Here is a 25,606-nt window from a genome sequence, read left to right as displayed (position 1 = left end):
AGCCTGGTAAGCCACTTCGGATAGACAATTTACGGCTAATATCCCTAACATCATGCTTGGGAAAGCTACTAGAGCATGTTCCTAACCAGGCTCACCAAATATACTGATAGACACAACACTTCCCTTTGCCTATCATTTCCCTTTTCCCGCGGGAAATGATAGGCTTCCGCTCTCATCTCTCGACTCAGGACCTCATGGTCCAGTTGGAACATGACATTATCCGGTCCAAGAGTAAAGATGCTAAGGCCATCTTTGGCCTCGATCTAAAGAAGGCATTTGATAATATCTCGCACCAGGGAGTCATGGACGGCCTATCAGCATTGAATGTAGGGACAAAAACGTATAACTATATCAAATACTTTTTGAGTGGGCGTAGTGCCCGCTTTAAATTCCGCGATAGCACATCATCACTTTTCCCTCTGGGCAGTAGGGGTACTCCTCAGGGCTCGGTACTCTCGCCTCTTCTAGCTCTTCAACGTAGTAATGGCAAAATTACCAGAACAAAACCATTTACATGAGTTTATATAATATGCCTTATGGCAAGTTTGCGTACAAAAAAAAAAATACGACGTTACCCTCATTAAAATTTTAGTATTTATGCTGACGACATTACACTATGATCAGCCGGGGTAGCGATGCCGTAATTGAACACACGCTACAAGAGGCGGTGGACACGATCGTGCGGTTTGTAACAGCCCAGACGGCCACTGACGTCCGACGGACAACCGAACTCGGCCGCAACTCGGCGGCCGATTTCGGACGTCCGCCGGAATTCCGGCGTACGTACGAAAGCGGATGGTCGAATCCGTTCGCCCAGCGGACAGCCGCTGTACGTCCGCCACTGGATTTGCTTTTACACAGCTATGATATAGTTTGTAGTCGTCGTGCTCGTCTGAACTGCGTATAAATCAGTAATGCCGTCAAGTCTGCATTATATGATGCCAGAGCGAATCGATGCGATAGAAAGCGTTTCCATGGCGTTTCCATGCATTAAACAGGTTTTTTTTATTTTCCGCATGTTTCATCGTGGAATTCTTCCATCAAAAATTTTTGATTAAAAGTTAAATGACCATTAAACATGTTTCTATCATGATGCTTCGGTGAAATTTTAATCGGTGGCTGAATAGACGCAGCAAGCTCAAAAGAACGAAACCGAACCCTATCCTCAAAAAAATCTGAAATGAGCCAATCCATCCACCTGACAAGTTAAGTTTAGTCATGGAAGATGGCTCACGTTTCCGTGTTCTGCTTTCTGCGCAGTTACAAATACCTACGGCTGTAATGCACTGCTAGTATTGTTTTTGCTGTGGCTTGGTGCGGCTGGCACACTTTGTTCACCCGCCGATTCCAAAGTAAGTATTTCACCGAACTTTTGTTTCTTTAGTGGAACTTTTCGATGCACCGATAGTGGTGAGCTTTTGGGTAAGGAAACAGCTCTGTACAGCAGCCGAACGGTCGATTGTTTTAGGCGAGACTGACAGGATGGCTCCGCGCCGACTAACTAAAGTGCAGCCTCAAGTCTGAGGGCCATCTTTTCGCATTACTGGACGCTGCGCCAGTAAGCCGCGCAATTTCTGTGTCTCTGATAAAGGGAGTGCCTGCCCGATCTTTAAAGGAGTTAAGGGGGGACACCCCTCTTAAAACTTTTTTCCTTATTTATGGGTGGATCTGACTGAAACTTGCACCATTAATGTACTTTTGCATGCTGATTTCAAATATCTGATTAGTTTTCTTGTAGATGAAATAGCTTTCAAAATAATCCCTAATTCATGTTCTTCGTTTGGAGGTGAGTTAATTACTAAACACTTTATGGCATGAGGAGAATAGCCCTGCCAGAGTGATCTAGAAGGATCGTAGAGTGCCGCTAGTCATGAATTAACGTGGTAGAAGAATTTGAACCAAAGTTACATAAGTCAAACTTTTATGAATAAAAGCCCAGGTTGGCACCTAAGATTGATAATTAATTCGGTAAATGTTGCCGCATAATAACTGTACATATTTTTGTCCTACGGCACTGTCGAAGGTTTTCTCTTTCTAACAAGACAAGGATGAGAGCTATAGCACAAATAGACTAAGAGATATCTCTCTCCAAAATTGCAGCACCCTCAAAATTGCAGTTTTGAGAAAACGAGGAAAACACTTCACAGCATGTAGGTGTTAATTATGTCAATGATTGATATGTCAACAAGATCAGAAACAGGTGGAAAGTGATCTGAAGCGAAAATTAATGGCCTATGCCAATTTGAGCCAAAGTTACGCAATAGGAAACGCTTGAAAGGAAAATTCCATTTGGGTACCGAAGACAACATAACCTTCTCAGCAAATTTTCTTTTGTCGTCACTGCATTTACCTTGGTTTCATGAGACTCGCAGGATTCCCTTTCTAGAAAAAAAATTTTTAAAGCAATAGCAAGAACAGGACCAGAGATATTGATCTTTAAAAAATGCAACACTACCAAAATTGGGGGATTGTCGGAAGCACTCAAGCCTCACGGCATTTAATCAGGAAGGGCAACCCCAAAGACCTCATGCTAATAAAATGCACCAGGAGAATAGTCGGGGTGCATGCTGTCGCGGTGTTTTCTTTTTTCTGTTTTAGCAACGCCAAGCGAAGCCGCCCGCTTCTTTGCAGAACGTACGCTACGGTGCAAGTCCTTTTCTTCAGCTCTCCTGGACCCAGTTGCTGTCACATTTGTACTGCATTCTTGCAGAATTGCTGCTGCTGTATGCTTGCAGCCGGCATTGAAGCGCAGCACAGCTTCTGCTGTGGCTGCTTCCACAGCAAACAGTGATGAGTGCCGCTCTTTGTGGATCAAGGTCCAGATGACCGAGTGGAAGCTTTCGTTCGAGTTCTGGGTCTTCCCCCGAATGCACCTCTGCAGCAGGCTCTTCTCTGATAAACGACTATAAACAGGCAAAAGAGCATCAGCCACATCTCTTGGCAGACTGTAATTGTGCTTTGGTGCAGGCTCCTCTTTTGCCTTTGCAGCGTTGTGGCGGCACCATGACTTCTCACCGGTAGGACACAAACTGTGTTTGGGGCAGTCATCAGTAGATGTGATGTGGTAATATGTCGCCATCACAGCTCGCTGCATGGCATCCACATCACCTACATTTGATCGAAGCGCTCGGCCATAATATATTGCCAGCTTGTCAACTAGATCAGCTGTCAGCCTTCCTCTGCCACCAAGACTTTGCTTCCCTGCACCCTTGTGTCTCTGCAAGAGGTTGCGCAAAGCTGCTCCCATACGCTTGTGCACGTGATTTATGCAGTCCTCTTTGACTATTTCAATGTAGCCATAGATTGCAGCATCTTTAAGAGCACTGAACGTGCGACTGTCCCCATCGCATAGCATGGTTGTGTAGCGCATGTTGTGGCGCTGCAGAGATCTTTCAAACAGAATTTTGCCAGCCTCTACTTCCATTTGACCAGCCTTGGAGTTGGTGTTTTTTTGGCACTGGTGGCGTGATTTCCAAAGTTCGTAGCCGTCAGTGTTTGGCTTGGGACCAATTTCGCAGCCCAGACAAAAGTTTGACAACACCACATAATCAAGCACGTAACCAGTGAAGAGTTCCACCACGGCACCGACGCCTATATGTGATGAGTGTCCGCGCGTCATCCATGTGCCGTCGTAGCACACGGCAATGTTCCCCCTATGCCCAAAACACAAGTCATCGTAGACCTTCGCCACTGCCTGCGCGGCTTGTGCCATAGCGGTCGTGGCGGCTCGGGTAGCAGCGGGTTGCAGTGTGTTCTTCAGATGCCGTTGAAACGTCTTGTTGTGCATCCCGCGCCGCGACAACCCCATCGCCGAAAAGATATCGTTCATTGCTGTCTGGCCGTTACCGGTCGACAGCATTGCTCGACTAGCCAGAATATCCAGCTCAAAAGGATTGCACCTTTTCTCGCCGTCAACCCTCCGCGAGTTCCACTCGGCCGCAATCTCACCGCAGTTGTCGCACAACACGATCAGTTTTACGGCGAGGCCATAGCTCCGGTCGCTGGTAATTAAACGCACGCATCCACGACACGTTTTGCACCGCACGGCATCCAGAAGGATATTCACAATGCTGAGGTCAATTACCGCATAGGAGGCTGTTCCGTCCGCATCTGACTCTGCGGACGCACCACTTGCATCGGCGAACAGCGCGGTCTTTCGTGCCGTCGCCGGCGTCGATACCAGTCTATCAAGCGTAGCCTGCTCACGGGCACTCACTTGAGTTATGTCACTGTTAGTGACAGGCGCGGTATCAATACGTACACGACTGCAGTCGGCACGAAGAACGGCGCCGTTGTCCAGCGGAATCGGAGAAGCGTCGCCGCCCGCAACGTGATCGTCACACAATCCCGCAGCACTGGCACTTGCTTCTTGCACAGTATGCAACGAAGTCGCATTCTTAACGCGTTTCTTTGGTTGCTTTCGCCCGAACTTGTGCAAAGAGCGGTACTTCTTCGCGCCTGGCATGACTCTCGCGTTGCACTAGCGTGGTCGGCAGAAAGACAAAATGGCGTCACTGGGAGTCCGCATTTCAGGGCTAGCTTGCCGGAACCAACCAAACGACGCCATTTTGATCACGTGCCTTAACCGGCCAATAGTAGCGCGCGCTGCATGCTATCTTTTTGTTTGTTTTTTATGGGGAAGGCGGAGCGCACAGGGTTGCTTTCCGAAAGAAAAAATAAGCCGAAAGCGCGCGCTTTCGAACGAGACCAAAATCGCCGCGGTGGAGCGCGTAGTTCTCATGCGCCGGGCGATCGAAATTGGGTGTCGTTTGTCCACAATTTAAAGGGCAGTGGGTGTGGTACTGCATTTTTTATTCGCTATAACTTCATAAATACGCGGGGTATAAGGATGAAAATTTGCGTGCAGATGCGGAATGGTGCGAGGAATACGAAAATGAAAAAATTGAAAATCCGATTTTCAGGCCGATTTTCGGTGCCAAAGAGCCGTGTCCCCCCTTAATTTGTTAACCATGCGCAACGTGCTGAGTTGTAAAAACTATACGAGAAAACTTTTGCACTCCTCGAGCCTATCGTGCGACATGCCTACACTTGTGAAAACGTCGCGAGTTTTTTTTTTTTTTAATGGACAGCCGCTGATCTTTCTCTCTCGAGCTCTACGGCAACTGCAGTTTCTAGAAGGAACGGCTGTAGCTACTAAATAACTAAAGGTTTAGTACTCTCCTTCAGCTTTGACAAACCAGGACAGCACCTTGCGCATGTTGGTTATGCATGTGGGACAACCGGACAGAGTGTAGTTGAGTCTAATTGAAGTAGACTCCCCGCACCACTAATGTATCGCGGGTGGGACAACCGGACAATGAGATGAGAGAAAAAAAAAAGTCAGCACTTGTCTTTTTCTTGACCCGTTGTTCTGCGCTGTTCTGGCACGAATTTAACATACCGCCGCCGCGATACAGTTGGGCTGTGAGCTCTGGTGCCTGCAACGCCTTCTTTTATGCAAAACAGGCATACTGGGAGGCCATGCAAGCCGCGGGCTCAAAAAAAAAAAGAAAAAAAAAGAAAAAAAAACAGGAGTTCAGCAAAAGTGAGATGAAAACAAAATTGTTGTTGCTTTGTCCTTACAGATATTCAAAGGCTCCTCAGAACTTCGTTGCATTATTGACAGCGAGATAATGCCAAAGCTACACTAGAGCCATGCAGCACCTTATAGTGCATGATACTGAGCTCATGTCTCGCACTGAAAGTTCTTACCATGTTCTTAGATTATCATATTAAAGTAGCTTTAAACCCATGCTTTTTAATACAGTGATAGCCATAAATTGAATCTAGGGCATCATGCTCACATACAAGATTTCTGATAACCGCTGGTCACATGATGTGGGCTATAGCAGAAACCTGTACCTGGTCATCTTACAAGCATTTGTGCAATTGATGCTTTTAATGTGTTGTAAAAGTTTTTGTGTTCTGTTTCTGTATGGGAATGCTTTCCTTATTGAAGGCTAACATTTGGCTTGCTACAGCAAAACCTCTACCTAGTCATCCTAAAAACAGCACCGCAGTTGGTGCTTTTAGTGTGTTGTAAAAGTATTTGTGTTCTGCTTCTGTATGGCAATGCTTTTCTCGTTGAAGACTAGCATGAGTCTTCCAAAAATTTTTCAGATGCCATTTGCTGTAGCCGATTTCGTAGGCCAACAGGAAGCAGCACTTTGAACATGGAAAACTGTCATCCACGGGGGAAAAACAGCAATATCCCTTTGCATTCTCATTTCTTTGGTATGGCTAAAAGTGAGTATTGTATCATTATCTATATTATTAATATTGAATCATGATTGTCAGTGTTGAAGTTGTTTGAGTGTGATGATTTTAAACACACAGGACATCCCTTCGACATTAAGGTTTTAGCTTGTTTACATGTAGGATGTAGAACTGGTTTCAACAAACTTTATGCAGCAAATTCTTTTTACATTGTCCACCATGTTACTTTTTGTCATTGGACACAGTCGTCCACTCTTAGCTTGAATGGGAATGTGTGGCATGCAGTTTGCAAAATAGCAATGCATCCGTCACAGCCATGCATCAAGGCTAAGTGGCTTGTGCGTAGAGGGACCAGCCGCTCCAGCTTCACGTCATCTGCCTCTTTGCTCCGGTGTGCAGACGTGCATTGATTCAAAGTGGTTTATGTGTAGAGAAACCAGGAGCTTCTTTGTCACATCTGGCTGTTTGTTACGGTGCGCAGATGCGCATCGAGGCAAAATGGCTGATGTGTAGAGGGACCAGGAGCTGTTGCTTAACGTCCTTCGCCTCTTTACTACAGTGCAGAGCCGTGCATTGATGCTAAGTGGCTTGTGCATGGAGGGCCGAGGAGCTGAAGCTTCACGTCTGCCTCTTCGCTCAGGTACGCAGGTGCGTATTGAGGCAAAATGGCTTATGCATAGAGGGACCAGGAGCAGCTGTGTGGCGTAGTGTGTATATTTACTATGGTGCGTATCGAAGTACAATTGGGGGCTCATGTGTAAAGATACCATGAGGTGCTGCGTCATGTCGTCTGCCTCTTTACTATGGTGCGCAGGCATGCATCAAGGCAAAGTGGCTTATGCATAGAAGGACCAGGAGCTGTTGCTTCACATCTGCTATGATGCGCAGCTGCGTATTGTGGGTGGTGGTGGAAAACATTGCCATCAGATACAAATACAGGAGGTTACTCACTAGCTGACCCTGAGGGGTCCTGTCCTGACAAAAACAAGGGGTCCCTAGTTTGGGACCCCAGTAGTGGTAGAGGGACTAGAGGCTGGTACTTCACGCTGTCTGCCTCTTCGCTACGGTGTGCAGCTGCGATGGATGCAGTGGCATCTCAAAAAGTGCATGCCACGCACTCGCATGTTCAGCCTGAGTGGACGACTGTGTACCTGCTATAGCTTTGTTATTCATAGAATAAACCTAGGCCAAGTTGGATAAATTATAGCTCACCTCATATGCGGTCAGCAAAGAAAAGCCACTCCAGAAAATCTGATGCATTTACTGTCATAGGATTCTTATTCATATACATGCTACTGACAAGTCAGATTCTTCACCCTCAGAAATGCCAGAAAAATAACCAAGGGTGCGTCTGCAATAGTCTAGCTTGCTCTTTCTCTGCAGACTTGAGTCAGAGGTGTGTTCCATTGCTGTGGGTGGGACAGGTGTGAATCTTTGGTTTTAAGCTTGCAACAAGTATGTTATTGTAGTTTAAAGGCAAAACGGTACTAATAATCGTAGCCCCCCGTGGCCTTTATCCCCTTTTAATAGTGTTGCTAGACACTGAATTATTAGTTTACTCTGCACTGTTTCTGTCTAGTTAATGTGTGGAGATGTACATATATTTATATGACTTGGAGTTGTCGACTTTGCACTTACAAACATTGTAGCGTTATCTGATGTGTTGCTTTCATTTCTTTAATGATTTCTGTAAGGGATCGGTGGGTATGCTAGGCACCATTATTAGTCTGCTCTTTTTGGGTCACCTGTTCAATGCCCAGCTGCGGCCGTCTCCCACTTGCCCTCGGACAGGAGGCGGAGAGACGCGCACAGAGGCAGCTACAGCAGCTACAGTGCTTAACGGAAACGTAGGCAGAGAGGGAAAGAAGTCCCTCTTCCGAGGACTTTGCTGTCGCACTCGAAGACGCGGGGACAGGCAGTTTGTTCTCGTTGCTGTGTCATGTAGGGGGCTCATTTTTATTTAAGGAGCTTTACGAACAGTGTACAACTAAGGGGTCCTTAGTACGCTGACTGGACCCATCACCCGGAGGCAGCACAGCTTTGAAACGAGCACCTCTTTTGGATGGTTTGGTTTGTTTGGTTTGTGGGGTTTAACGTCCCAAAGCAACTCAGGCTATGAGAGACGCCGTAGTGAAGGACTCCGGAAATTTCGACCACCTGGGGTTCTTTAACGTGCACTGACATCGCACAGCACACGGGTGCCTTGCTTTTCGCCTCCATCGAAAAGCGGCCGCCGAGGCCGGGATTCGATCCCGCGTCCTTGGGAACAGTAGTCGAGCGCCGTAACCACTGCGCCACCCCGGCGGGGTGCCTCTTTTGGAAGAACTGCTTATCGTTCAAAGAAAAAAAAACACTGTCAGGTTGAAGGGTGTAAGGCCCTCTTCCTTGTTGGGGAGCCCATAAAAGTGACAATTATTCAGTGCAGGCGCGCTGAGTGGGGTCTCGTTGGGGATTCCAACCCTGGATGTCAACAATGGTGGGAGATGGCGGCGTTGAAAAAGGGCAAGTGTGTAACAGTGACGGTATGGTGCGGAGCGGGAGGATGTGGGTTGGCTCTTCTGATGTGGTCCGCAATGGTGCTGACTCGGACGCCAATAATTGCAATAATTGCCCTGTAAAAGGAGCCGCCAAGGATGCAAGCTTTGGGCAATGGTTGCGCACGTGGGACACCGTTTTGATGGGTTCTATTTTTTTTTCTTTTTTTTTTCCTAGAGGAGAGAGTTTGGCATGTGACCTAGTGAGCCAATCATTTCGAGGTCCATTCTCTAAATTCCGTTTGTTGTGAAACGAATTTGTTGTCCCTTTTGCATTGCTTGTATTAGGGAGAGGGTGAAGAACTTATGAAAGTGGAAAGACATGCCAAAATGTTTGTTAGCCAGTCATGTGTGAGTTCGTTGTCATCGGGGAGAAGAAATGTGGGCGGAGTCCCGAAGTTAATGAAACCGCCCCGCGGCCTGGAGAACTCGTTCTGAGCTAGATTTTGATCTCTTTACTCTTCGGCATAGATCATGGTCATTGTTTCACCTGTTGTAAATACGTACATTCATGTATAAAATTTTCAGTTCATCTTCCTCTCCGTGTGCAAGTTGTTGTGGCCAGATGCAGTAAATTCACTATTTTCGTTTCTATATAACGTGCCTTTCTGAAGATGGTGAGCTCTTTGGTCCAATCCTGTAAGAAAGCAGCAAAGCGCTCCCAAATCTTCCACAAAACTGTGTGATATCTTTAATACTAACTGCGGCTTGGTGTCACTCAAAACATGTAGTTGAGGTAGATTTCTTCCCCCCCCCCCCCACTCTTTTTGTTCGTTCAAATGAGGACCAGCGGACACTAACTCTTGCTTTTGTAATGCCCTAGGCCCCGCCTTAAGGTAGTACTCTAATGTCAATACCATTTTTATAGCTATTGCTGTCCAACAGCACTAATGTCTTTTATACACTTCTTTTACTAATCTCTTACCCAAGTGGTGGCTTATACTGCGGGGGCGAAAGTCTGGACAGTATGTCTGTAGATTTTGGACTAGAATCGCGATGTAAACGAATTGTGACCTTATTTCTCTTGCACACATGAAAGAACTAACGTTCAACTTTCACATCTACAAGTATGGTCCGAGTTTCCTGGTCGATGTGAAAGTTATGTGCTTTGATTGCAGTTTGTGTAGTCCACACACTTGTCCCCGATATTACATAGGGGCAAATTAGGTGCCTTTACAGGGGCAGTTTCTTTGGCGCCCACTACAGTGTTTCTTGTGAACAGCTGGCTGCATTTATAAATACCATTATTTTTTTGTAATTTGTTGTGCGTAGTTGAGAAATCCATGACATACATGCACAGCTGGTTGCCAGAATTATGCAACCATATTTCAGTAGCTAACATCCATGCTGCATGCTGCCGGTAATACATCAGGAGCTTGTGGTTGTCAGCTTTTTGTGTTTTGTGTAACTATAAGCCTTGCTATTGTAATGTCACATATAGCGCTGTGGGTAAACAAATAACTTTACTTTTAACTCTTGTAGAAGCATGAACACTGCGCAATCACTGCGGCGGGCTATGCTTCCACATTGGGCTTTAGCCACATGTCAAATGTCTATCTTTATTCTGCTGCAGCAGCTTGCATGTTATCAGATAAGTTACTTAGTCGCAGCTGCTCTAAGGAGACGCTTTCTAGACGCTTGTAGCCTAGATGTTGATGTCGATATACCCCCGACACGCCCAGGGAATGTCTTCAGTAGAGGGTACATGGAAACCAGCGAAATGTGCAGTTTACAGAACAAAAAGGTAACAATTTTAAATGATGTTATTATTGATCACTTCTTTTTAGAGCAGGAACAATGACTTTAGAAATCTGCCTGTTAAACCGCTCAAAATGCAGGTTTCTGCCGCCAATGCGTACCTGTGTAATACTGCAATGCTCTGGCTGTGCTTTATGTTCATATACAGCATCCTTTATGCTTAGTTTCTCTGCATGTGCACTCCATGACTTGGGCATTGCTGGGGCGCATAGCAGCAAGCATAACATGCCATGTTTGGTCAGAGTGGCATGTTCAAAGAGTCAACATAAAAACATTAAAATACTGAATGCCAGGTTCTGGTCAAACTACGTTTGTGTCTTTTGTTATTCTGCATGGGTTTTGCTGCAGTTATATGACCTTTCTATATAGTACGTGACAGTTCTGAATGGAGATGCATGCGTACAGTGCCATCTGGAAAAAGCAATTGAGAGAAACTGGCAGTTGCCCTTGGAGATGTGTAATCAAAGTTCAGCACAGATAACGTGAATTTCATTTTGCCTTCTATTGCAGGAGGAGCCCAACCTGCTCTTTCCATTTAAGGCCTGAAAGACCAGCAACAGCTGATGAGCAAATGCACAGGATAGTAACTGCTCCTGGAATCCCGGCCTGCGGAGGCCGCCCACAGAGAACTCGATCATCTCCTCGCTAATTCCGAAATGTTAGGTTTCAATAAATACCTTTTCCTCCACCACCTCCCCAAGGGAAGAGCTGTCACGGCCAAGGATAATTAAAAAAAATTATTCAAGTAGATTCTTAATACTCCAGTTGGCCTGCATTTTACCATGCCATTCCTTAACATTGGTATTTTTTTAGTGTAGACTATTTATGCATGCAGTTTTTGCAATAAAGGCAAAAAAAAATGCTTTACAACCTCGCATGCTGGTATGCCTATGCACTTAGCATGTTTTCAGGAATGGTGTATTTGTGTAAAGCTCAGCTAGCATATGTGCCTCTTTGATGGAAGTTTTAATTGCACACTACTGTTCAGTGCTTTGTGTGTGAAAGTAAAGCAGACAACAGGAAACTTGAACCTGTTGCATATTCTATTGTCTGCTTTACTTTCACGACAAAGGCATTGAGCACTAGTATGTGACTGAAATTTCCATGGCACATGCTTGCTGAGCTTTACACGAATGTTATTGGCAAGTTTTTACACGAATAGCGGGCCCTGCAAGCATGTTACGGGAAACGTCCGAATGTCCGCCTCCGGCTGCCCGTCGGACGTCCGTGGGACGCTATCCGGATCCACGAACGATAGTCCGACGGACGTCCGCTGTACGTATATCGAACATAACCGGACTTCCGTCGGATGTCCGAAGGTCCGAAAACGGACGTCCGTCGGTCGACCGTCGGACGTCTATGGCCGTCTGGGAGAACGTGGACTTACATGCTCGCCGGAAAAATCAGAACTCTTCATTTACAATCCACGGTGCCTGCGGAACGAGCGTAAAGTGGATATACAGATTTCGGTACAAGGACATCAAGTTCCCCAGGTATCGCAGATCCGTATATTAGGTCTCCTTCTCCAAGATAATGGCTACAACGGAAAAACTATTAGCAGGATTGAGCGGCATGTATCTCAAACGGGTAGCCTCATCCGCCGAGTTTCGAGTAAATGCAGAGGACTAAAGGAAAAGAATCTTCTGCGCGTAATCCAGGCATTTATCATTAGTCGAATCAGCTATTCTACGCCATACTTACCCCTTAAGGCAGCAGAACGACAGAAATTAGAGAGCCTCATCTGCACAAGTATTATAATAGCCCTTGGACTCACGCGCTGTACTTCCACCGCTAGCCTCCTGCAACTGGGCATCCATAACACATGGGATGAGATCGCAGAAGCGGTGCGCACTTCACAGGTAGAACGGCTCCGCCTAACCACCGCAGGCAGCTCATTCTAGAAAAACTGGGCATCGACACTTGGGGAGGCGCTCAGACAAAATCTGAAATAGACATGGCTGTACGGGACAGGCTATAGATACCTCCGCTGCCAAAAAACATGCATCCCGAACACCATACAGCGTCGAGAAAAAAGAGCTCAAATGCTCGGTAAGAAATTTAGCCGCTTGCCGCCGGAGGAAGTAGCCTTTGTAGATGCTGCCGGAGGGGCAAGCCCCTTTATGGTTGCAGCGGTAACGAATGGGTCGGGTAGACCGCGATCACCGCGGTCACCCTGAAAACTAGATCTCCTGCTGTAGCTCTATCCTGCGCCCAGACAAAGGCGCGTTTCGTGATCTGCGACAGCAAAACTGCCATACGAAATTACAGTCGTGGGTTGATTGCTCCCTAGGCAATTCGAATATTACAGCAGTCACCAATATCGCGAACTATACAGCTGATTTGGACTCCAGCGCACACTGGCGTTCCCGGCAACGAATCCGCCCATGCCATGGCTCGAGGGCTCTACCACCGAGCCGGCGGCAGAGAGAGGGGGGGGGGGGGGGGGGGGGGCTTGGAGCGGGGAGCATAGAGTGTGCCAAATCTTACACAGAAATTCTGCAGCATTATAGACTCAGTAGACGGGTGGCTGCTGCGCCAGCCCTTACCCTAAATTGCAGGCAGGCCGTCGCCTTCAGACTGGGACATTCCCACACCCGCTCCTGGTGAGCCATATGCTCCCAGGAGAAAGATCTGAATTCTGTGCAAACTGTGACTCGAGGGGGACCCTCGAACACATCCTTTGGGACTGCCCCTTTTCTCCCGGGAGGGGTCTAAATCTGACGCCGCAACTCTGCGAGACCATGCTGCGCTGCTCGGACCCTGGGTTCCAGCTAGCCGCCATCCAGCTGGCCTGGGACGCCGCCGGCCAACAGCGTCTGCCGGCCTACGTCTGAGGCGGGGCACCCGCCATCCATCCCAAGCGACGGAGGGCCGGAGCCTCTTCATCCGCTGGAGGCAAATAAAAAGTTCTGCTCTCTCTCTCTTTGGGGTAGGCCAGACAAACGACTTGTATTACATGTACAGTAATTTTTTGTTTTGTAATTAATAAGTAATTAAGGTATTTTTTTTCTAAATGACTATATTTCTTTTAGACAATAAATGTGATTTGCAAATGGATGAGTGCTTTCAGGAACCCATTGCATTTATTTGCGATAAAGGAAGCCTCACATGTGTACCTCTTTTCCGAGCGGTGTGAAGCAGATTCACACTAGGCTTGTCGCATTATTGGGGTAGAAAACAGCGTAACTAAATTGACTATAATATTCGAAAGAAAAAAAAAGATTTGGTTCCGCCCGGGATCGAACCGGGGACCTTTCGCGTGTAAAGCGAACGTGATAACCACTACACTACGAAACCACAACGAGACAGTGACTAAAACTTACACATATAGATACATTACAGCGTATTGAAAAATTTGTTATTGTTTCTCCCTTCACATGAGTTTGTTGCGTTTTGTATTTTCATGCTCAACGTTTACCTTTTTCCCACACAACTGCCATGGTTCCCTACTTACTACTTGCTTCCAAGACTAAGCAGCGTTTTCGGTGCAGCAGACAACGCACAACGCAGACACAGACTCACTAGACAGCACGCGTAATGCTGCCACGCTGCTGAGCTTGTCATCCTCTTGAGGGGATATTTATGAGCTGAACCATTTCATGATAAAACTGCCTGCAAGCTGTTGAAGGAGCACAATTATAGTGATAACTCGAAGCCATTCTTGTTTCTGGCCGAACTGGAATCAGTAGACTTCTAAACATTCTCTCGTAAAAACGGTACGACCATTGTCGCAAGACGAACTATTTCTTTACTAATCTATGTACAAGCTGTATTACAACGCTATTGCGTTCATCACACATTTTAAAATTATATTCTGTCAGGTTTTCTGATCAAAACTTCCACATCGCCGTCCCAGCCTCGCAGCATTGTTCTTCAAATACCAGTGACGTCATCAATGAAGTGCAGACCGGCATTTTGAAAGACGTGTTTGGTTCTGGAAGCATCCGTTTTTCAAAGACTGCCGCGGCTAAAGCAAAGAAGCCACCATGGCTACAGATGGCCTACAGAAGTCCAGGTTGCAGCACTTCAAAAACAAGGGCAAGGATCAAGAAGTAAGCGTACACCAGCGTTTCAACGTATCATTTTTACTTGTGTAACCCTAGGCCTAACTGCTTTGCCGTGCTCTGTGAAAGAGCTTGCTCTCGTTGGTAGAGTGAACGACCTCGGGAGTGCCATAATGGCTCAGTTGTAATTCAGGGTGACGTTGACTTGAAAACCACACTACCTGCGCGCTGACTTGTTGAGGTATGGCAGCTATGTGCCATGAAACTCGGATTGCTTCTCTATATTAGGCCTATGTGATGGTCCGAACCTGAACGTAATCATTCATTGCGCGGTTTTCGGATACCCGCTTCCCTTGTAACTGCGCATTCATGTAAAAGTAGTTTCTGGCCTTGATTACTTTGCCCTGAGTAGTGTGCCGGTTGCAGGCTGTCACATCGCGGATTTTGACAACATTCCTTTGCCACTGAAACCTTCTCAGCGGATCATATGAAGGCCCTGGGGCGGTCGGTGTGTCGGCTGCGCATTTTTGTTTTCGTTGGTATTTTAGAATGATCGACTTCGTCCAGCTGTTTTTGACGTATTTAGCTCTTTGGAATTGCTCTGACTTCCTAACATGCAGTGTCGGCAGTTCACTGCCAAATCGGCCCGTTGATCCCCGCATGCTTCATAGACGAACCAAATTTCGCTTCACGAGGGTGCGTTGATATACGTATGTGTGTTAATTTGGGTTTCGCCTGTGCGAACACTGATCGTCCGGGTGGCTGCTCTTTCAGAATTAGCCTCTGTCCACTCGTCTAGATGAGCTGATACCGCTACGTCGCCACGTGCTCTTGTAGTGCGCAGCGCAGTGAGTCCGCTGTGCAGTCCATTGTCGGAACTTATGCGCATCGTGGCCAGCGCCGTTTACGAGTCGTGTAGCTGTCACCGATTGGTTGCTTGCGCTGGGATGCAAATCGCTATTTGACAACGTGAATAATCATCTAAGCGAGTATTTTCGGCAAAAAGCGGAAGAAAATGTGCATAAGAATCTCGCATTGCACGTGTAGCAGTAGCTGAATGGATTCATTCACTTGGCGCCCTTATTTTGTATTGAAATAATGCGCGTTTAACGCATTTTTGCCGTGGTTTCATGTCGTCCTCAGTCTTTAACGTCCCGTGTCGTATCGAATCAGAAATAGGCACATACAATTCTACTTTCACTTCTGCAAGTGGACTTGTACAAGCGGAATTGATATGGTCTGTCGACGTATGGCGCAAATTCTCAGAAGAAATCTGGATAAAATAAAGGCAACCGATTTAAAGTGTTTAAAAAGGGGAAAGCATATTCAATTTTTTTTTCCACCAAGTGAATTTCACAAACCTTTTACCTGCTTGCTGAGCAATATTTGGTTTCCGGAATATCCACATTTTTCATGGCGCAACAAATTTTTATTTTTCTTAGGAGCTGTATGCAGTGGTACAAATTGAAAAGTGGTTTAACATCCAAAATCGGCATATGGGCTATGATGGGCATGCAAGCAGTAACAGTGTTAACTGTACCATGGTGGAGGTCTGTTGTTTATTATGAGTTACGTGCACAGATAATTGCACATTGCATGGCTGTTTTTTAATTATGCCTCCATTGAAATATTTCATGGTGCCTTACAAGTAGGATGCCACTTTTTATTGTGCAGCAATTCAAAAAGTTCATTTTGTAAGTGCCAACTATGGGTCATTGTATGCTCTACTTTGCTGAGCAGTAGACGAAAATTGACTACATCAAACAGTCCACAGGTTTAGAAATTCTTGTGTTCATAATTTGAGCTGGTGCTTAGCTTTTTATTTGTTGACCATAAAAGATTTAATATCAGCTGCTATCTGTCGTGGAAGAATTGCGTGTGGTTGTCACTGCAGACTTGACTTGTCAGACCATAGCAGAGCTTCAGGAGGGCCCTGAACGTTTTCTGTGCAAGGTGTGTATTGTGTGCATTCAGAAAGAGCTGCCAGCCTTCTCTGGAAGCAGTCGGCTGATTTTGTCTCATCAACTCCATTTGTTTCTGCAAGAAAAGGAAACAGAATTTGCATTGTCCCAATAAAACCACCACTCGTGAAATGTGTGACAGTCAAGTGATTGAAGCTTTACTAATAGATAGCACATTTGACTAGTGTCAATTATCGTAGGATGGCTTAAAAGTTTGCGTTAAAATGGTTTATAATTCAGAAGTGACAAACAATTTAATAAAAAATTTGACTATAATAAATTCTCGGCATATACAGGTTAATTTGTTTACATTATCGGGTGGCCCATTCTTCTTTCCTTTCCGTTCTTTTGTCTCTCCTCTCTCTCTCATAAATTGTGCGAATTGTTTTTAAACATGAAATGCTTTTATAGCTGCCATTGTTGACCTTGATGCATATCAAGCTAAAAGCAAGATCCAACATCCAGACTCCAATTTCTTATCATGCGGGAGCTGAAACGGGATCATCTAGGCACTGAACGAGATATAATGAGACGAGTTCTCTGCTCTCTAAACCCTCATACTGGACTGGCATGCAAACACTGCGTGCCGTTCTTATTAAGAAATCATTGTTACCGATTTCGCTTTGGTGTTTGTTGACATATTGTGTATTTGTAGTAGGCTGAATTTTAATTTGTCATTTCTAATAAGGTGTGCAAAAGCCAGATACGTGGCACCATGTACTTCATTATCATCTGTTGGCTGTCTGAGGCCTGGGCACAGCGCGGAACAGTGGCTTCCATGCCATCTCTAAGGATGGTGGCACAGTTTCATGCACTCATGCTCTTCGAAGACTGCACAATACCACTGGTTGAATCACAGCAGTTTGAAGCACATTCAGGCATTTGGGACGAAGTCTGTCACTGTGCTACGCTGGCTCGTGATGTTTCCCCTTTGACAGGCAGATAGATGTATAAATGCTCGGGGAGCACTCGAATGTGCCGCTTCTCCTACATTCTTGTCATGCCTGCCCTATGTCGCATGCTGTACCCATAATCATATGCTTACATCTGCTCTCGATTACTGGAGAGACAGTAATTTCTCTGGAACGTGTAACTACGATGGTATTTGGAGCGCTGAGTGATTTCCAATAATTTGTTTTTATGCAATGGTAATTCCACATGGCAATTTGTCCTTCCTTATGTCTTGTGCATCATTACCAAAACGAACACACAACCAAAGTTATTGGCTGCGTCCTTTTAGTCTCAAGTAGCTGCTTACTGAGAGTCCGCGAGAAGTACATTTAATTGAATGAGATGCTGAAAAACACTTGGACACCTTTATTTTTGGGTACATCATGAATAACATGAAAGCCTTCTTGAGTAGTGTGTTGTGCCTGATAGCTACTATGCTCTCCTTAACGAGGGCTTATATACATATGAAATGCACCTGGATGCAGGAAGGCTGTGCATCTTTCTGTCATTATATTTAGTGTGTAACTTGTTCATATGTATTTTTATTTGTTGTAATGGCTGTCTGTATTTGGAGCGCTGAGTGATTTCCAATAACTAACCTTCCATTGCATGAGCTGTAGCCATATGTTCTTGTGCATTGTGTTGCGAAATCTAACATTGTACCATAGAGCTGAAGCAATGGTAGAAGTAACAAAACATAAAAAATAATACCCTTGCCATGATTTGAAGTCAGATTTATATTGCCATTATAGAAATTGAATAATATTCAAAAATATGCCTAGTGGAAATTCTTTAGCTGGGGTAATGGTAATTCCACATGGCAATTTATCCTTCCTTGTGTCTTGTGCATCATTACCAAAACGGACACACAACCAAAGTTATTGTCTATGTTCTTTTAGTCTAAGCTGTCTTTTGTCAGTCCTATGCATTACACGTCCTTTAGTGCCGTTGAAAGATGACTTCAGATTAATTTCAGTTATTATGTGTTGGATGTCATGTTTCTTACACTCGCACATTAAGGACCTTATTTTTGATTTTATGAGGTGACAGAGCCCTTTTGAAGTACTGGCATAATTCTTGTGTTTACAACACACTGAAAAATAAACCATTTTTGTACTCTCGCAGTATGTTATAAGCTTAGCTCCTATGTTTTCTTGCAATAGTCTCCATTCATTGATTTTAATCAGTCTTCTTACAATCATGCTGCATGAAAGTGCAAACCTGAATGTGCCAACCAGGATGCGAGGCAGACTTGACATTTCAAGTAGTCACCATTTTTAATGCAAAGCCATTCCTTGTCTCGTTGAGTGGAGTCACCAGTGAGTGTTGGCAGAGCCTGTTTTCAGAGCATGTCTACATCAACTGACATTAAGAAAAAAAAAAATAATCAGGTCCATGCCAGGAATCAAATCACAATCTTTCCATATCCCAGCTGAGCGCGCTAACCTTTATTCTACACTGACTTACTGAGAGCGTGTCTGTGATGGTCATTATCTAGCTTAAAGCCTTGAGGAAACTAAAAAATGTTTTTTAAAGGAACGAATCATAAAACGGTGAAGGAAGTAAAATGACGCCTAAATGCTTTTGCATTACTGCACCTGAACAGTCTTGTGTCTCTGCTGAGCAGAAATGCTTTAGGTCATACACAAGGCGTTCAGTTTTGTCTCAGTGTTTTGCTCCCGTCTGGTGATTTGAGTACAGAGGTTCCTTGTAGTTCATGGGTGCAGTTTGGTGTAGACATGTAAAAAAGTTAATTCCTTATAAATAAATTATGCATTGTAGAGGGGATGTTTCAGAATTGTATATGCAGTGTCATTAGAGCGGGATTGATTTTGTATTTCATTGTTTGTGTCTTTCGGAGTGGTTTTGAAAAGGCTGGATTTAGTCCTTATGTAGCATGTTGGTGTAAGTGCTGGAATTTCAAGCTTAGTTATGGGAGGGTTTCTGTCATAATGTCCTGCAACCATTCAAGAAGCTCAAGGAAGTTCTGTTTATTCTGTAAACATTTTATTTCTAAAGTATCTTATACCGCTGTCACACGGGCGTTTCAAAGGCCCTCAAACTGATTGTCTTTCGACTTGAAGGCCTTCAAACGCTGCCACACGGGTGTTTTCAATGGCCGTTGAGTCTATAGTCTGTCTGGTCAACGGAACAGCTCAGAACTCTATCGTATCGAGGTCGTGAAGGCCATCAAATGTTGCACAAGGTGGCTAGCGTTGCCCCGAGGAGCGCCACGAGCACTCTCATGTACACCAAGTTTATGATACAAAAACATGAACAAGCAAGTGTTATTATGCCATATGTTTAATTTATGCGCTAAAATATTAGTGCGCTAGTAATTTAAAAATACCATCGCTCTTTTTTAAGGTGCATTAATTTTGTACCTCTACCGCTGTAATCTGCGCCGCCGAGAAAAGGAAACGAAACACAATGAAAAGCATGGCCATTTTGGTGTAGTCCTTGGACCAGATCGATTATTTGGCCTTTCGCAACAATATTTTTCTAGCTTTCTTTTGTTAAATGTTTTTCCGAATCCACAAAAACGCTTTCTTTTTAATTGAGCCAGCAGTTATCACGGTATTTTCTTTTTGTCTCTCCTTTTCCCAACCCGCTTTTCTTTTCCTTCTGAAATAATGATGTCGCCGTCCAGAGTCTTAACAATTAATAAACTTGTTTCGGCCATGCTGCGGACAACAAGGGCTTCCCTGCCTGGCTAGTGAAACCTCGGACGACGGCATCTACTCTAATGTTACCCTCCACCCCAGTGTCGGGGACCCAAACAATCATGTGTTGCCTACTTGGGTCTGTTCCTTCTGGCCGGCCTGCTGGAAACTTGTTTGCTATGCGATGAATCCTGTTGTTTTGGAAGGCTCGACAGGCGGCTTGCTAGTCCGAGACTATCCAATAACTGTGTTGTCTTCGGTTGGCTCTTGGGATTGCTAGGGCTATTGCCACCTCTTCCGCTGTGCGGATGCATTTGGTTCGTATACTTGTTCCGTATATGGGCTTGCCTCGCGAGTCAGTGACCGCGGCTGCGGTCGCCTCTCTGCCTTTGTACCTTGTTGCGTCGACGTACATCACAAAATGTTTTGTGTTCAGTTGTTTGTCAAGGGTTTTGGCTCTGGCGTTCCTTCTGCCGTAATGATTGACAGGGCAGTCTGGGTAGTGGTCTGACTGTGAAAGTGTCTCTGATGTCTGGTGCGATATTTCTGGTTTCTGCGCTATTGTCATCTTAAAGGTGTAACTGAGTTTTGTAAGGAGAGCACGGCCCGTCTTGGTCTGTTTAAGTCTTCTGATCTGGGAGTCGAGCATAGCTTTGCTATGTTCTTCAAAGGTACAGTGCATGCCCAGATCGTCAAACTTGCTGTTAGAGGCATATGGTGGCAATCCCAGAGCCAATTTGTATGCCTTCCTGATTAGCACGTTTATCTTGTTCTTTTCCGTCTTGGTTGTTTTTAGGTATGGGAGACTGTAGGTGAGGCGTAGGATGACGAGGGTTGTCGCTATCCGTATTGCGTCTTGTTCCTTGATCCCCCTTCTTTTGTTATCCTGCTTATCTATCTAGGGATTTGGTTGGTTACAGTAGTAAGAGATTTGATCGTGTGATCACGCTTGCCTCCTTCTTGTAACCACAGCCTTAGTACTCTCATTTTATCCGTCTGATGAATCGGGTGTCCGTTCATGATTATGTCAATGTCCAGTGGTTTGCTTAAGCATCTTTATTTAATAGTGAGAGTAAGCTTATACTTCTTGTTGAAAGTAATTGAAAGAAATTAAATTAGTAGTTTTCTCTTGATTTTCATATAAAAATTGGTCCAGCTGTGCTACTTTGTTAATGTGCATAACACACATTCTCAGGCCGTTAGGAAATAGCTTACTCGCTTTTAAATTTTTTGGCATCAGCCTGCGACGAGGTTGTGTGTTTCCATAATCCTTATGGATGTGACATCTAAGATTTTTAGTGTCCTTAAGTTGACTTTGGTCCATGGAGGCTGTGTGAATTTGTAACACTCGGGATTGGAAGTAGTACTAAATGGTAAAATTAGTGTTTTTTCCAAGTTAGTGTTTGATTTGATTGTTATCAACATTTGCACATTTTGTGTGCATTCCTGTAATGAAGTTCAAGCATCAGCTGGCCATATACTGTTCATTGGATTAATGAAGAAATGTGAAGTTCAAAAGAGACTGTGCTATGAAATTCCTCGATCACAGTTTGTATTGGTTTATGGACTCAGCATTGTTGTGGAAGGTACTAGAGGCTTTGTATCACTAGAAGTGCAAATGACATGACTAGCCATACTGTGTTCGGAACTGACCATTGATTCGAGTCATGATGGTCTGTGAGCATAAAATAAGGGACTATTGCGTTCTTTTTTTTTTTTCATGCTGTCTACATTTAAAGCAAATCTCGAGATCAACATTTTAAATATTTTCGAATGGACATCGAACATTGTATGTGAGAGTGTAATGGAAAGTATTGCAGCAACATCTAGTTTTATTTTGCTGTAGTTCAGGCATAACTTTAGCTGTGCTGACGAGAGTGTAATGGAAAGTATTGCAGTAGCATCTAGTTTTATTTTGCTGTAGTTCAGGCATAACTTCAGTTGTGCTGACGGCTTTGTTTTACAGGAGATGCGGAGGAGGCGTAATGAGGTGACTGTGGAATTAAGGAAGAACAAGAGAGACGAATCACTGCTCAAGAGGCGTAATGTGCCCCAAGTGGACTCCACGGATGACGAAGAAGTTGATCGCGGCCACCCAGACCTCCAGGCTATCGTGCACAATGCAAGCAGTGGCGACCCAAACGTTCAACTCAGTGCTGTCCAGTCGGCCAGGTAAAAGCTTCTATTCAGCCCATACTTAGGGTTACGCCATTAAACGGACACTAAGGAGAAAATCAGATTGGCTTGCATGGAGATTTTACCAACTCCTAATCACAAAGGGATCACTCTTACTGCAAGAAAAGGTTTTGCTAAGTAGAAATGAGCTAGAACTGAAATACAGGCATTAGCACCACAGCCCATTTTCTCAAGTTCAAGGGATCTTTTAGGCTGAGAAATGTTTATTACAGTTGTAAATCTGAATTGTGAAGTATATTTTGTTTTGAAACTGTTAGGGCAGTTTTATCTTGAAAAGATGACTGCAAAGAGGCCACCTAAACGTTGGAAGCCAGAAAACCTACACTCGGGTGCCACAGGCGGCCAGTTCCATTTCAGTATGTTTCAGTTTCGGGACATCCTCTTGCATGTCCCAGTGATGGAAGTGTTGCACCAATTGCGCCATTCTGTGCCAATCGCACCCGTTGTGCCAAGCTGCGCCTAACTGGCAGTTTACGCGATGATTTACCACTGCAAGTATGCAGTGCCAAATTTAGCCGAGTATAACGTTTGTTGAGCAACACCGTGTGCTCATTACAAAACTATGCAAATGCATCCACATCCACGACAGGTTGGATCTACCATTGGTGTTTGTCATGAAGCTGTTATCGCCGCAGCTTTCACGAAAGGCTGGTGGCACAAGTCTTTTTGAATTGATTGCAGCAAATAGATTCTACTGCTGTTTTACAGTAGATGTAACTTATCTGTTTTTCTTTCATGAAGTTGAGCAAAAATCTTTACAAATAAATCTGGCTAATGGGATACAGAATGAATTTTCATGCAGTTTTCAGACTAAAGTAGATTCTCTTTGTTTTGACCCTAGTTAAATCAGAACTTTGGATAATTTGAACTGGTAGTGCAGCCCTGCCGATGCCCATTTAAAGGGGACACATCTGCGAAAAGTGAGCGCGATTAGCTTCAGCGTGGCGGCCGATCAAGTTCTTTGCCTGAGTCCAACTGGGTAGATGTGAATGGCGGGCTGCGTGCAACACGCTCCGTCAGCGATTGCCGAAATGGGCCTCCCGAGCCTGACTTGCATGTAACAGTTGTGTCCGTTCAGATCGTGTGCGCTGTAGCGGGTATGACGATAATCGGAAGTTCACTATTTTCGAAATAAAGCTTAATCATATAGTTTTAGATTTGCTTTTACTTCATACCATCCCGCGGCTGCGATGGGCACGTGCATCTGATCCTGCTTGAGGCATCACTGTTATTTTATTTTTGTTTGGGAATGGTGTCACGGTGTTCTTACGCATATTTTCCGCGCGTGCATCCACATTCTGCTTCTAGCTGGTCACGTGCAGTTTCACCGCACTTCGCGGTACCACTCCGTGGTGGTGTCTTTATAATGTGAGGGGACTGGTTTGTGCAGAGGCATCAATACTCTTTCGAGAAGGGTAGCGGAGTTTTTAGGGTGCTTGAGCAATCTTTCAATATCCCCTCCAGTGTGTGGGTGCACAAAGCAAAGTGCTTGACTAAACAGAGGAAAACTAGTTTTCACTTGGGTTTGCTCTCACATTCTGACAGCCGTCATACGGCTGTTTATCAGATAAAATTACTGTAATGCAAACTATTTTTGGCAATTTCTTTTATTTCATCAGATAATTCAAACTTTAGGTTGATTTTAACCTTTTTTTTTTTTTTTTTTACTCTGTTGGAGGCCAAATTATATAGAATGGATGGACTGTAACTGTGAAAAAAAAAAAATGCGCTTAGTAGCAATCAATGCTGTCAGCCTCTTCCAAAGTGCGCTGAAATAGCCCATAAATTGCTTAAAACATGCTCCGATATTGGGCTTTTGCTCCTCCCGTACCTGCTCCAAAAAGCTAGAGACTGCTTCAACCCCTGCATGCCTGCATGGCTTTGGTCTTGACATGTCCTGGTTTGCAAGTGCTTAGCAGCAGAAGTCCAAGTTCTTGGAAGAAGTACATACTTTGGCAAGCGCACCCCCCCCCCCCCCCCCCTCCACAAATTGAAAAAATTGATTTGGCATTTGTACAGGCTTGTGCATACAGTGAAACCTCATTGATATGTTTTTAAAAAAATGGACGGAAAAAAACATATTACCCATGAAAATGTACGATCCGAACTGCCTAAAACTAAGAGAAAAAATGGCTTAATGAGGTACAAAGACATTTAGAATTGTGACTTTCACTGTATAAAAATGTAGATTAGCATTTATAGACACGAAGTATGCACAACTGTTTTTTTTATCTTTCGCAGAATTCAGTCCGTATTTACATTGTCCTAAGAGATCTAGCGACAGATCTGGTTCGCAGAAGGATTGACGACCCGGGATCGCTTCCTTAGATGGCTCGCAGTCGGCGCGCATTTGCTCATGATGCTTCCCCCAGACCCGGCCCTCTCGTTTGCAAGTAAAAGCTCCTTAATTTGAACTTCACTGGATCGGAAAAAGAAGTTAGAATTATCGAACAGTCTCGAAAAAACGCAAGAACCATTTGCAGCATGGTAAATTTCCCGTATTTACTCAGGTAACGACCCCCTTGACCGCCCCCCCCCCCGCCCACCACCCACACACACTTTTGCGACTGAAAATTTGACCAAAAAGAAAGAAAAAGCGTTCTTTACCGCGTCCTCATTTCACACCGTCACCATTGCATTCCATCGTGCATTCTTGGCAGTGTGCCAAGATGCTGCGCAGCGAACTGCCAGTTCCCGTCCAGCTGTGCAGGCCTCTTTTTCGCTTCATCGTGTCTCGTTTGGGGCGGGCGTCATCCAATGCCACACAATCATAGGAAAGCGTGATAGTGCAAACGCCTTTTGAAGCAATCGGTGCTTAAAACTGGTGTCATGATCACGACTGACAGCATGCTTTGATGACTTGTGCGTGGAAGTATGGACAACTATCACAAAAAAAAAGAGAGAAAAGTTTTTCCCGCGTATTGATTTCGTTTTCTTTTGGAAACCCATAGCGCTCGTTCGACGTCGTATAGCCTTTCATGGGCATTAGCTGCGACTTCGTCGACAGATGTACCTATCCGTATTTCCAAATTAACAGGTGTCGAATTAACGAGTATTTAGTTGCAAGCTTTGGAGGTTGCACGAAAAAGAAGAGCAGGCAGCCGCCGTCGCGGCCACCAACCTCTACCCTTTGGCGCCGCCGCGCCGTTATTTCAAATTAACGAGCCTTCACTGTAATTGTAGTTATCAAATGTTTCATCTCTATACCATTAAGGCACCGCAAAAGAAGCCACCGCATTTTTCCTCATGAAGTCATGTTTTCGCGGTCATATACTGGCCCATTGGTTTTCTTTGATGCTTCGCCCCGTTGCAAATAAGCACTG

At 44.9% G+C, this 25,606-nt stretch overlaps 1 protein-coding gene, 1 long non-coding RNA gene and 1 other non-coding gene across 3 annotated transcripts in view; 2 read left to right on the top strand and 1 right to left on the bottom strand.

The window, feature by feature from the left end:
• The first annotated feature begins 1,232 nt into the window (after nucleotides 1-1,232).
• Nucleotides 1,233-11,305, top strand: LOC146197933 (uncharacterized). Its single transcript, XR_014704915.1, has 3 exons — nucleotides 1,233-1,352; nucleotides 6,121-6,246; nucleotides 11,019-11,305. It is a non-coding gene; the product is annotated as an uncharacterized LOC146197933 (long non-coding RNA).
• Nucleotides 11,306-13,732: 2,427 nt separating this feature from the next.
• Nucleotides 13,733-13,805, bottom strand: TRNAV-UAC (transfer RNA valine (anticodon UAC)). The gene has a single exon. It is a non-coding gene; the product is annotated as a tRNA-Val (tRNA).
• Nucleotides 13,806-14,376: 571 nt separating this feature from the next.
• Nucleotides 14,377-25,606, top strand: part of Kap-alpha3 (karyopherin alpha3) — a 54,155-nt gene continuing 42,925 nt past the window's right edge. Inside the window, exons 1-2 of the mRNA XM_084593206.1 lie at nucleotides 14,377-14,560; nucleotides 22,054-22,259. Coding sequence (XP_084449332.1) covers nucleotides 14,495-14,560; nucleotides 22,054-22,259 — 272 coding nt within the window. The 5' untranslated portion in view covers nucleotides 14,377-14,494. The remainder of the gene's footprint in view (nucleotides 14,561-22,053; nucleotides 22,260-25,606) is intronic.

Source organism: Amblyomma maculatum, chromosome 2, assembly GCF_055883805.1.
Source record: "Amblyomma maculatum isolate TAMU_Amacu chromosome 2, ASM5588380v1, whole genome shotgun sequence".
Taxonomy (NCBI): Eukaryota; Metazoa; Arthropoda; class Arachnida; order Ixodida; family Ixodidae; genus Amblyomma; species Amblyomma maculatum.
Note: the sequence above shows the minus strand (reverse complement) of the source record. Positions and strands in the feature narration are given on the sequence as shown.